The 12,793-nt window shown below is 30.4% G+C and overlaps 1 protein-coding gene across 1 annotated transcript; it reads right to left on the reverse strand.

The window, feature by feature from the left end:
• Nucleotides 1–10: 10 nt before the first annotated feature.
• On the reverse strand, nt 11–2,628 carry LOC129874403 (uncharacterized). The gene is made up of 3 exons (XM_055949691.1): nt 2,467–2,628; nt 930–1,010; nt 11–433 (listed from the first exon to the last, which is right to left on the reverse strand). Exons 1-3 carry the CDS (start codon nt 2,549–2,551, stop codon nt 291–293), a joined length of 309 nt encoding a protein of 102 aa, XP_055805666.1. The 5' UTR covers nt 2,552–2,628; the 3' UTR covers nt 11–290.
• Nucleotides 2,629–12,793: the final 10,165 nt, after the last annotated feature.

Genomic DNA, 12,793 nt, shown 5'->3' on the forward strand with positions numbered 1-12,793 from the left:
TTATACAAAATTTTGTCCATAAGGCAAGCGAGATGTTATATCCTTTCAACCTATTTTCATAAAAATAGTACACATAAAGAAGTACAAAGTAAAGATGATAAACATCGCCATTATTTATACAAAATCTTCAAAACTCTTGTCCTTGCTTGTAAAAAAGAAGTTTGTTGCTTACAATTTATATATCGTGAATCTAACAACTAAAACGAGCTATAAATTTGATGATAAATTTAGAATTTATAAATTATAAATTCTAACTCCGACTCTACTTGCTCTGGTGCTATAATTTCAATTTAGGGTGTACTGCTGCGTTTACATCTATCACCATATTTGCAGTGCTGTCTTGCTACAGAAGGGTATGCTACACAAGTGCCATACACCTTTTCGTTGCATATTGGTGGTCTTTGTAATGCTCTATAAGTTAAAGGTTTTCGTCCTGCAATTTTGATTAAAAAAATCGATTATTATTTTTTGAGATCAAACAGAATGACACTTTTCTATCTCTAAAAGTAAATTTAAAGTTCCTCAATTTATTTTTAATGAAAAGTTTTTATAATCATAATTCACAAATATCTCATCGCAGTGATTCAGTCTCATGACCACAAAGTATAATAAATTAATCATTAATTCTCCTATAAATTTTTTGTGTCTAATCAAATAACATAAATTAAAAGGGTCTTTGCAAAAACTTTTTTTACTCGGCATAAATTTATATTTTTTTGCAATATAATAATTCATAAATCACGATTTGCGCTCTTAAAGGACTTTTGTCATGTTATAAATGCAAAATCCAACTTATTTGAATGATAAAAATTAAATCAGCTCATTAGGGATATTGAAGTTCAAAAAAGAAAAAATTAAAATTAAATTATTTAATTCTCAAAATTTAAATTAGGACACGTAAATTTAGAAAAGAGAGAGTAAAATTTTACCAGGTGGTGGTTGTTGATCAGTGGCTGAGCCAGCTGGTTTAGGGTGATGAGGTTGTGTTTCCATTTTACTGCCTCCCCCACCTGTTATTCAAATGGAGTTAAAGTTGGTTTCATATATATATATATATATATATATATATATCAATTTATTTCAAATATAAGTAATTTGATTGTATAAATATATAGTACATAAAATTTAAATTCAATTCGAACAAAGAACAAGAATTTTTGGGTAGAAAATCATTAATGTTTTTTTTTTGTTTGGGGGTGGGAAGTTAGTGCTACTACCTTCTTGTCTTTGAATTTTCTTCCCATTTGGTCAAATTGATAAATAAAAAATTAATTTCTTAATTTGTCCAAATTTGGTGTCCACTTTATTTTCAGTAGCCCTAATTACTTACAGTGTGTTTGATCAAATTTTAAAATATTATTTATTTGAAAAAGTATTTTTTTTAATTGAAAGTGTGTGTTTGTCAAAAAAGTATTTTTATACAGGGAAAAGTACGCGGATAAACAAACATATATTAGTTAATTAGCTAACATAGTTATAGTTTGAATTAATTATGGCTCGCGGCAAACATCTAGCAGTAATTACAGTTTGAGTTTTGTATAATTCGCGCGATTATACAATTGAATTTTGTATAATTCGCGTGATTTATACAAACGTTGTGTGCGAATCGAATTGTATAGCGAAATATACAAACACTACAAATTGTATAGCAAATTATACAAACGTTGTTCATGAATTGTATAGTGAAATATAGAAACGTTATACAAAAACTATGAATTGTATAGCTAATTATACAAAAGTATACAAATGTTGCGCGAATTATACAAACGCTGCTATAACTATAGCTACGAATTGTAATTAGCAAATTGTAGCTATGGAGTATAATTAAGATATTTTTGAGTGACTATATGAAAAAATTTCTCTTTTATATAATAGCAATTTATGTTAGACTAAAATTTTAAAAGTGTTTTTGGAAAAAATCAAATTTGTGTCGTACAAGCTCATTTAAGGAAAAAATACTTTCTAACAAGATCTTTTTATACTCAAAACTCAAACACGATATCTCGAATTAAAGAATAAAGAAATTTTATCCATTCCATCGTAATCTTTATTAATTAAATACCCGTTACTATAAAAACGAAAAACTTTTTTTAGTCCAAATTAAATGTCATCGTGCTAATTTGAATTCTCAACATGGTATATCTCAAAATAATGAATTTATTTACTTCCTTCTACTGAAAAGTTTAGTCTTTAATTTTTTAAAAATTCTACTGAAAATTTAGGACCAAAGAAAATAAAATTATATTAAAGTGAAGGGATGAATATATAATTTTTTTAAAGTGTTTTAATTGAATTCTGCAAATAGGTTGATGGGGAATTTTCTCAAAATTAAAATCTTCACCTAATTATGATGAAATGATCCTTAAGCTTTTATCAACTAAAAAGTTATTATCCAGTAAATAATAAACAGAAAATTTTCTAATTCTCTTATTTTATTTATCAATCAGAAAAGTGAAGAAACAAAACCTGATAATAATCTTCGAGAGGATGTTGTTGAGGATACACAAAAAATTAATACAAAAAATATCAAAGTGAATGCTTTGTAATTCATGCTTCAAAGAGCTATGGAGGAAGAGAAGAATTATTGGAGAAAAGGAAATTCTCAACAATATGTTGTATACTTTGGCTTAATCAATAATCTTATATAAAACATTTGCTCAAGAGAAAAATAAATAATTTAGAAACGTGTGGACTTGATCCTTTAGTATATTAGAAAATTCTCACTTTGTTTATAACCCATTTTATGGTTCTTGACTTGTGAAGTCTTCTTGGACTAAACATATACTTCCTTTGCCCTATTTTGAGTGACATCCTTTTGATTTGGCATATTATTTAAAAATAAAAGAAGAATTTTTGAAATTATAGTTTAAAAAGAATTCTTATATATCTGTGCGGCGGAGATTTATTTCATTAAAGATAAAAAGGAAATTTTAAAATTAAATTATTTTTAATTATAGTAAGATGACACTCTTTTAGAAACGAACTTAAAAGAAAATAGTGCTACATAAAATGGGAGAGAAGGACTATGACACTTAGTTATAATTTTTTTTCATTCAATATTCAGTTCCCTTATTGAAACTTGATTAATTTAAATTTATGTTGTATAGGGTTTATTCGAAAAAAACCGCAATCTTATAAAAGATTTTTCTATACTGAAAATTCAAAATCAAAACTTTTAATTAAAAAAAAAGCAATCTCATTCATTGTATCACGACCTTTGTCATGATTACTTAGTTCGTCAACTTTTAAGTCTTCTCATGTCGATACTTTGAACGAGTCATTACTCAATTAGCCTTTTTGCAAGAACACGTACAATATATCAAGGTAAAGTGATTTATAATTTGTTTGGCTAAATTTCTAAAAATTAAAAATATTTTTTTCTTCCAAGTTTTTAGTTATTTTAAAGAGTCGTGTTTTGTGGTCTTAAAATAAGTTGTTTCATTCAGCAACATTTAGATGATTTATACAATCTTTATTTTAATTTGTATGTCATATTTTAGCTTGACACAAAATTTAGGAAAATAAAGAAAAATTTTGAATTTTGTGATCTTAAATTATAGATATATCAAATGTATTTTAATACTTTTTAATTTTATGATTTTAAATATGTCATGTCAAAAATTGAAATTAAAGAATTACAAAAAAAGGAAAGAGACATTCTTTTTGAAACGAAATTAAAGAGTTGCTAATTTTTTATTTTATTTTTCTTTAAAACGGACTAATAAAAGAAACTATGACAATCAGATTGAAATAGAGGAAGTAATTAATAGGGATTATATAGTAAAATTACCTTTTTATTTATTATTTCCTAAGATGGACCAAGTCAAACATGAAAAATATAAAAATAAACGGATGAAGTAGCTTCTACTTGTCTAGTTTAAAAAATCAAAAGATAATTTATCACTTAATTTCTAATTTATTTTTATTATTAACTATAATTATTTTTCAATGTGTTTTTCAAAATATTAAATTTATTATATTTAAAAAAATTATATAATTATTACTTTATTTATTACTCCTAAATAAATGTGTAAATCAATATTATGGAGTATTCTTGGACTAACATTTAAGACAATTTAATTGGTCAACTTAAAGCGTATTCTCAAGTTGTGTAGTTTAGCTCCAATTACAATTGGGGCCACCAATGGGGTGGACATGTCTCGTGCATTGTAATGGCTCTGAAGGTTATTTTTGGAAATTTTCGTAAAAAGACCATTTTATCCTTTTCGATAGTTTTTTGAGTCATATTTGATTGATATCCGATGTTGGTTTCGTAGTTTTCTCGAAGAGTTAAGATATTTGGTAAACTTTAAGTTTTAGAGGTTTAGAATGACTCAAAAGTGGTATTTGAGGTCATTCGGAGTTTCGAGTCTTGAAACGAAATTCCGTCAATTCCATCAGTTCCGAAATATTGAAATTGGTCTAGGTGAGTTGACAGAATCATTTTCGGGGTTATATCTTGGATTTGAGGTGTTGAGATAGAAATATTTGAGGTTTTGGCCATAGGATTGACTTTAATCAATGTTTGGGGGTCGGATGCTCGAAATTAAATTTCGACGACTCCGTTAGATTCGGAGAGTGATTTTAGGCCTACAGAGAGTTCCTGTGCATTTTTTTGAAAGCTCCAAGGCGTTTGGCTCTTTTGAGGCATAATGTTGGTTTAGTTGCGACTTTTTGGTTTCCGGGTCAAGTAGACCTCGAAATCGAATTCTGATGGTTCCATTGAGTCTGAAATATCAAATTTAGTAGGGTTGCATATATGGTTTGTGTATACGGGATTCCGATCGAATCCCAAGGGCACATGTAAGATCATTGAGTGTGCATTTACATGTTCTGCATATCTGTGTGTGACAGTTTTGATGCCTATTTATAACGTGAGTAGTTGTACGATATATCTTGTGGTATTGAGCTGTGATTTGTCACGCCCTGAGAGGGTACCCAAGGTGTGGCCGGCACTCAGAGACTATTGCTAGTCTTCACGTGAATCACTTGGCCTGCTCACACAATCATTCAATCAACTCTCTATCAGCGAAAGACTTAACTCATCAAGATGATCAAATAGATACTTATAGGATAAGGCCATAGGCTAACTATCTATCTAATCCAATCAACAAGACTAGTACGAATGAAACTAGCCAAAAGACAATCTCAGATCAACAAGTCAACAATCTAGTCTATGAAGCCTCTATCAACTGTCTGCGTGGTGCCAATGACAGGTTCATGGCTATCCCAAATCAAATAAAAGTAAAAGTCAAAACTCTAAATCTAGATGATAAAAAAGTGGCATTCGCCGAAAGCAGGAAGGACTCACCAATCAGTTGGAATGCGAACAGATCCTCAACGGTGCGCCTGATGATGAACTCTAGAACTTGTCTCTACATCATGATACGATGCAGGTACAAATGGCCGTCAGTACATGAAATGCATGAGTATGTAATATGGCAGAATGAAACGTGCATAATGTATAATACTATCAACTCAGATAACTCAAATCAAGAAGTAAGAAACTCGATTAAGCTGTCAAAAGTCTAAAGCAAGAGTAAGGTTTAAACAGAGACCAATCATATACAATCTAATCCAATCCAATCCAATCAAGTCAGAGTACTATCAAGACCGATATGAGAGTTTCTCTTATCTGACAACAATCACTTATGAGTCAGTGATCGTACAACAAACTCGTTGCTGTTCCCACAACCATCCAATATCTTGCCAGGGTAAAGGACAAATCTACCAATCTGGATCCAACAATCAATCAAGTTCTATTTATTCAGGATAATAAAATAGGGAAACATCTGACTTTAATGGTTTAATCCTCTGCTACGTTTGGCGAGTAGTTATTGAGTTCGAGTTATTACTTACTCTTACCCAATTCCGTGCTCGATACTTCTCCCATGACTCAATGCACATAATACAATCAATCTCAATCAAACTAATCAAGAAGTCTCATATGGACTTTTATCAGTTCATCAGTTCCATCCAATCAATCCTTTCAACCAATCAATCTTCCAATCATTAATTTAAGAGTAGTTGGGACAATAATTTATGACAACCTTTAGTTGAGACCATTCAATTGGGTTCAATAATGAAGATACAAGGACTATCAATTTTCATCAAAACTATCATCATGCTCACATCACAATCACAATCATGCATTCATAAGTTTAAGGCTCTAGACTCAATCCTTAGGCATATACATTCACTATTAGTCAAAATACTATTAAGGTTTATTAAATAAGTAGTTTAAATCATTTTTTCAAGAAATAGGTTCATAGAAAAACATCAATTTCGCAATCGTAGATAAAATATGTAAATTTGAGGAAAATCTCTTGAAACATAATCACGGGGACTCAAATCATTCACAATTCAACCTATTACAATCATAAGGCACATGGAAGAACAATGTTCATGCTTTAGTTTAGCCTTACATACCTGGAATGAAGATAGGACAATCAATCTTGCAAGAGTTTGCTTGAATCTTTAGAACCCTAGCTTTTTCTCCACTCCTTAGCCCTAAGTCTCTAGTTAGAATGCGTAGAAAAAACTTAGGAACGTTTAGAAACTCTTTTAAGGTAAAAAATTACCTATATCAGTCGTGGGTTAAGTATAGTAGGGGTGGAGAAAAGTATGAAATGCCTCTTTTTAAAAATAACTTCGTTCAGAACATTTTGGCTGCGCGACGCGGACCTGTTCCCTCATAGTTCATTTTTTTACGAAAACTTTCGATAAACATCTAGGACCATCGAAAAAAAAATAAAAATTGACCTACTTTTGGGCAGGTCCGCGAAGCGGACTTGTCGCGTACTTTTTTGTTTTCTCGATTACACTCCGAAAAGTCAATTTTTAATTCGATTGACCTAAAATTTGATCGGGACCATTGTCCCACTCAATTTTTTTATTCTGATCGATATTCCAGCCTCAAATTTGCCAAAAAAGTTTGGGATGATGCGTTAAACGAGTAATCTCTCATCTAGGGGTATTTTGGTAATTTTCAAGGTCTAAAAACTTTAGAGGTCCCTTATGACCTTAAATCATATCCAATACACTTTAAATACTTAAGAAAAGACCTTAACACTCATATGCAAAGTTAGAATCTCTTGGTAAGATCCCATATGCATAAGAAGGATGGTTCGGGTCGTAACTTAGAAAATTTCAAGGTATTACAGACCTGAACCTTATTGAACTGTGTAGCATGAACTGTTAGGTTGGGCTGATTTCTGTGTGCGTTGTAATTATGGAGGTTCGGTTGGGTTGGAAAGGAGCTCATGTATTCTATTGGATTTACTTAGTTTTTCTAGATAGCTTGTTGGTACCGTGTTGTTTGGTAATCACCCTTGCTTCTACACTTGTGTAGGTTCTGAGCCTGAACTTTGATCACCGCCCCTTTCTGATCATTCGAGGCTTCCAGGAGTTTGAGATAGGTATCTATTATTGTTCAGCGGACTCTCAGATTTTCCTATATATCACGACCCAAGCCTAGGGCCTAGACGTGACATGGCGAATGAGGTACCCGAAAGTACCTCAATTAAGCCTCTTAGCATTCTTTTAGCCTTTCATGGGTAATGATGATAAACAAGCAGAAATCATAATAGTAAATCTTCAACTTACATATGTCCAACAATACCTCTAACTATTAGATTTAATGGGGCTAAGACAAGTCCATAGCTCACCCTCAATCATAATAGAAGAAATTCCATAGTAAAATATCTTAACATATCATAAACTAAAAAGATAAAGGAGTATTGTTCCCGGAACATGGGAACTCACCAAAAGTAGTCTTCAATGGAATATCAACTAGCCACGTGGAGGAGAACGAGGAAGAGCACCGATCCCTACATGGTGATATCATATAGGCAAAAGAGTATGCGTTAGTACTTTGAATGTACTAAGTATGTAAGGCAAAAGACCTTAACACTATGCAAAGTTAGAATATCTTGGTAAGATCTCATATGCATAAGAAAGATGGTTCGGGTCGTAGCTTAAAAAATTTCACGGTATTACATACCTGAACCTTATTGAACTGTGTAGCATGAACTGTTAGGTTGGGCTGATTTCTGTGTAGGTTGTAGTTACGGAGGTTCGATTGGGTTGGAAAGGAGCTCGTGTATTCTATTGGATTTACTTAGTTTTTCTAGATAGCTTGTTGGGTACCGTGTTGTTTGGTAATCACCCTTGCTTCTACACTTGTGTAGGTTCTGAGCCTGGACTTTGATCACCGCCCCTTTTTGATCATTCGAGGCTTCCAGGAGTTTGAGAGAGGTAGCTATTGTTGTTCAGCAGACTCTCAGATTTTCCTATACTTTCATGCTTTACTCTATTTGAGAGTTGAAGACATATTGAGACTTGTATTTCATTCAATTTTATTTTCTTTAGCGGCTTGTACATGTGACAACCAATCTTTAGGGGTATTTAAGTTGAAAGACTTGTCCGGTAGGAAAGGACAAGTGTCATCACACCTGGATTTGGGTCGTGACATGCATCTTCGATATGTTGACTCTTTTCAGATTTTGAGATATAAATTTATTTATTATAATTTTATATATATATATATATATATATATATATTTAAATATTTTAAATTATTAATTATTTTAATTTATCGTACTTTTTACGTAATTTTCAAAAATGTAAAATGTATTTCAAAAAATTTAAAAATTTTATATTTAAATTCACAAATAAAATTAAATTGTCCGACTCTTGAAATCAAAATTGTTTCACATAATTTGAAACACATAAGGTATTACTTTTTGCATTTTAATTGGTTTTTTTTGTCTTCATATTTGATACAAGCACTGAAATCCCTAATTACATAGCTAAATTATATATATATATATATAAACTAATATAAGTAGATAATGTACGATATAATCAATATGTTCAATTGATTCTAATATTTTTAGTATGGAGAATGTTTGGCTTTACTAAATATCAACACTACAATGAAGTAAAACATATCTTGAATATGAATTAGCATTATATTATTCTTACGAAGGAATGTTTTAAAGTACTCACTCTGTCTCAAAAAAGAAATTGTATTTTTTATTTACACACCTCTTAAAGTAAAACATCAATTAGGAGTAGTGTTTAACTACTTTATTCTTATTTATATTTTAAAATATAATTTTTCTTCAATATTGAATAAATTTATTTTATTTATAGGTCATAATTGACGTATTTGTAGTCTTCAATAACAACTATTATTATTCAGGACAATTAAAATAAAAAAAATTATTAATTTTATCTTAAACTTCTAAAATAACAAATATTTTGAAATAAATATTTTTAATAAAGATGAAGAATATTTTGAAAGGGAAGGAGTATAAAAAAGGCCATATAAAATAGAAAAAAATGAAATGTTTTGTGTTGTATACTTGTTAAGGCGTTCATGATATGGAGGAGTTTGATGAGGTTTATTTCAAATAGATGCGATGTTGAGGATGCTAATGTGTCTGCTTTCTTGAGAAGTATTGAGACTGAGGTTCGTCGAGCTGTTATAGAGACTTACAGCTATTTACCAGAAGAAATGAATGAAGTGAAGGAATATCAAATGTATAACATGTTAGAAATGATTCAGAGGAGAGTTACAATTACCAAATACATTTTGGAATATGGTTAAGTTGAGACGTATGCATAAAAGGACCGTGCCACTTTTGATTTGTCCAACCTAGATCACTCCTCCTCCTCATCATCCTCATCGGCTCATCCTCAGTGTTAAATGAGTTCAACTTTCCTTTAACTCTTAACAAGTTAACACTATCAGAATTTCGCTTTCCCTGGACAGAAATTTCAACAATTGCGATGCTTGGAAGACTAGACGTACTCAAACTACAACAATATGCATTTTTTTTGGAAACCATGGGAAGTGAAAAATGGACAGTTCCCGCGACTCAAGATGTTACAATTAAAATATATGCAAATTGATGAATTGGAAGTCTTTGAGGATGATGATAATTGTTTTCCTATGCTAGAGAGGTTGGTCATGGAAAGTTGTTATGTGCCAAAAGGAATACCTTCTTCTTTTTGAGACATTACTTCTTTGAAGTCCATAGGGCTATGGTAGTGAACAACATCATTAAATCAGCAATGGATATTAGGGTTCCAAGTCCCAAACTCATGAGTTGAGTTTTAAATGGTGTGACATATATATAAGAATTCATATAGTCGACTCCAACTTACTTTGAATTTGGTTGTTGTTTGAAGATGTGTACATGTTTCAATTCTTTCTTGATGCAATGTTTTTTACTATGTTACTTTCTTTATTCCTCATCTGGGAACTTTTACACCCTCTTTGGATGGTTGTCACATGTTCTACTGTATTATTTAAATGTATCCTTAGGTAGTTAGGTAGCGATGAAAAGTCTCATTTTATGTAACGATCGATTTGGTGTGATCGCATCATTACCTTGATATTTCTCCTTTTGTCTTTACTTATTATTGAATAATAATCTTACTTTATTCTTTTCCTTACCTTTTTTTTATAGTAGTTCTACTCCGTACCCTTCTTTTCTTGTAGATTTATCATTTAAATTATTGATGTGTGACATTATATAATGACAGAAAGAAATGCAATCAATCCAAACAATATAAAAAAAATTGTCCATAAGGCAAGCGAGATGTTATATCCTTTCAACCTATTTTCATAAAAATAGTACACATAAAGAAGTACAAAGTAAAGATGATAAATGTTATGTCAGGAAAAGATGGTTTAAAATTAATTTTATTTTTTAGAGAAAAAAAGAAGAGTCGCCACTTAATTTTTAAAGAAATTAAGAAAACTTAATTTAAAAGATCTTAACATATTTAAGTCTTAAAAATTAGAGAAAATGGGTAAGGGTTCAAATTTTCACTTTGAAAAGGTATTAACACTTAAAATGGCCGCTAACGTGCGGTTATCCGGCCCAATTGAAAATTATTTGACTGATTTATTTATTTGAGCAATAAATCAACTTGAAATATTTGAGATAATTTATCAAGAAAATATACTCTATTAAATGACTAAGTGAATAAATTTTAAATATATTTAAAGAGAAGTAGTATAGGGGCAGCCCGGTGCACTAAAGCTCCCGCTATGCGCGGGGTCCGAGAAAGGGCCTGACCACAAGGGTCTATTGTACGCAGCCTTACCTTGCATTTTTGTCAGAAGTTGTTTCCAAGGTTTTAACCCGTGACCTCCTGATCACATGTCAACAATTTTACCAGTTACTCCAAGACTCTCCTTCCTAAAGAGAAGTAGTATATCTAATGTATTTTAACTAAATTAAAGGTGACTAATACTTTGATTAAATAAGAAAAATCACTTGAGTTATTTAGGGAAAAATCAATTTAGAGAAAGACAGTTTAAACTCAATTGATTTGAGAGAACATCGACTTAAAAACCTTTAAGATAATTTGAAAGAAAATTATATTTGTTGAAATGTCTAAGTAAAAGAAAACACTTAAATGAAATCATTTTTAAAGAATAAATTAACAGAAAAATGGTTTATCTTTTAGGGGAGTTCAATTAAGTTAAACAAGCTAAATCAACTTCTACGCAAGTATAAATAAACGTAAATAAATAAATAAATTATTACTATCCGAATTAAATATAAATGAATAAAGTATAAAAATTTGGCCAAACACTTAATTTCTGTACTTATGGACTAAACTATTGGGCCACCTACATTTTGGGCCTTAGGCCCAATTCCAATGTATATCGCGGATGTATATACACTATATATCAGTGTATACAACACCATTTTCATGTATATCAGACTGTATATACACCGTATACAACCTATTTCCAGCTCCAACACCTGTAATTTTAGCTTTAAAGACCTATTTTCGGGCAGCGACTGAGACGATGCATTTGAGGGCGATGAACTCCTTGAACCCACCAAGAAAATGAGCGAAAGAACTAAAAAAAAAAGAGAGAATCGAAAATTCGAGCTAAAATTTTTTGTGATTTTTTTTTAGTCTAGTTTTTTTTTGTTGTAGTATTATGTTCTTGCTTCCCTTTTTTGTGTTCTTCTTATATGATTTTTTTGAATGTTGATGAATGTAGATTAATTCTTCCTTTTTTTGTGATATTATTCTCCTTCCTCCTTTGAAGAAGATGAATGTATTTTTTAAAAAAAGAGAGAGGTTGATGAGAGTAATAATGAGGTTTTTGAATAATGATGGATTTGGTGGTGTGAAAAAAGAAAAAGGAAAAGGGTGGGGGTAGGAGAATGATGATATTTGATTAAAAAAAAATAAAAAAAGGGGTTAGGTGGGATTGAAAGTTGGAAAAGGAAAAGAAGAAAGGGATATGTTACTATTGTATAAGTATAATATATATATATATATATATATATATATATATATATTGTAGTGAGTTAGTGTTGAGCCAAAATTATTATAAGAATTGAGCTTTATGTATATAGGTGTTAGTATGTTGTAATAGTGTAGGTTGTTGTTGTTATTGGGTTTGTAGAGAGTGGATGACAATATTAGGTTGGTATGACTTTGAGCCCGAATTTTGGGCTAAAAAAATGACTTGAAATTTGGTTAAGGATGGAGTGAAAAATGGTTAGATTTGTAAGGAAAATGGCCACACGAAAATTGATTTAATTTGTGAATTCAGCTAAAAATTAAATAAGATGAATCGATAATAATTAATTAACGAGCTTCTTAATTCTAACCAAAATGAATTAATTATCTTAGTTATAAACTAATTAATTCAAAAAATATAAGCTACTAATTTACGAAATAATAAAATAAAATTATTATTAATATTATTATTATTATTATTATTATTATTATTATCTTATCATTTTTG

This window comes from Solanum dulcamara, chromosome 2 (assembly GCF_947179165.1).
Source record: "Solanum dulcamara chromosome 2, daSolDulc1.2, whole genome shotgun sequence".
Classification (NCBI taxonomy): Eukaryota; Viridiplantae; Streptophyta; class Magnoliopsida; order Solanales; family Solanaceae; genus Solanum; species Solanum dulcamara.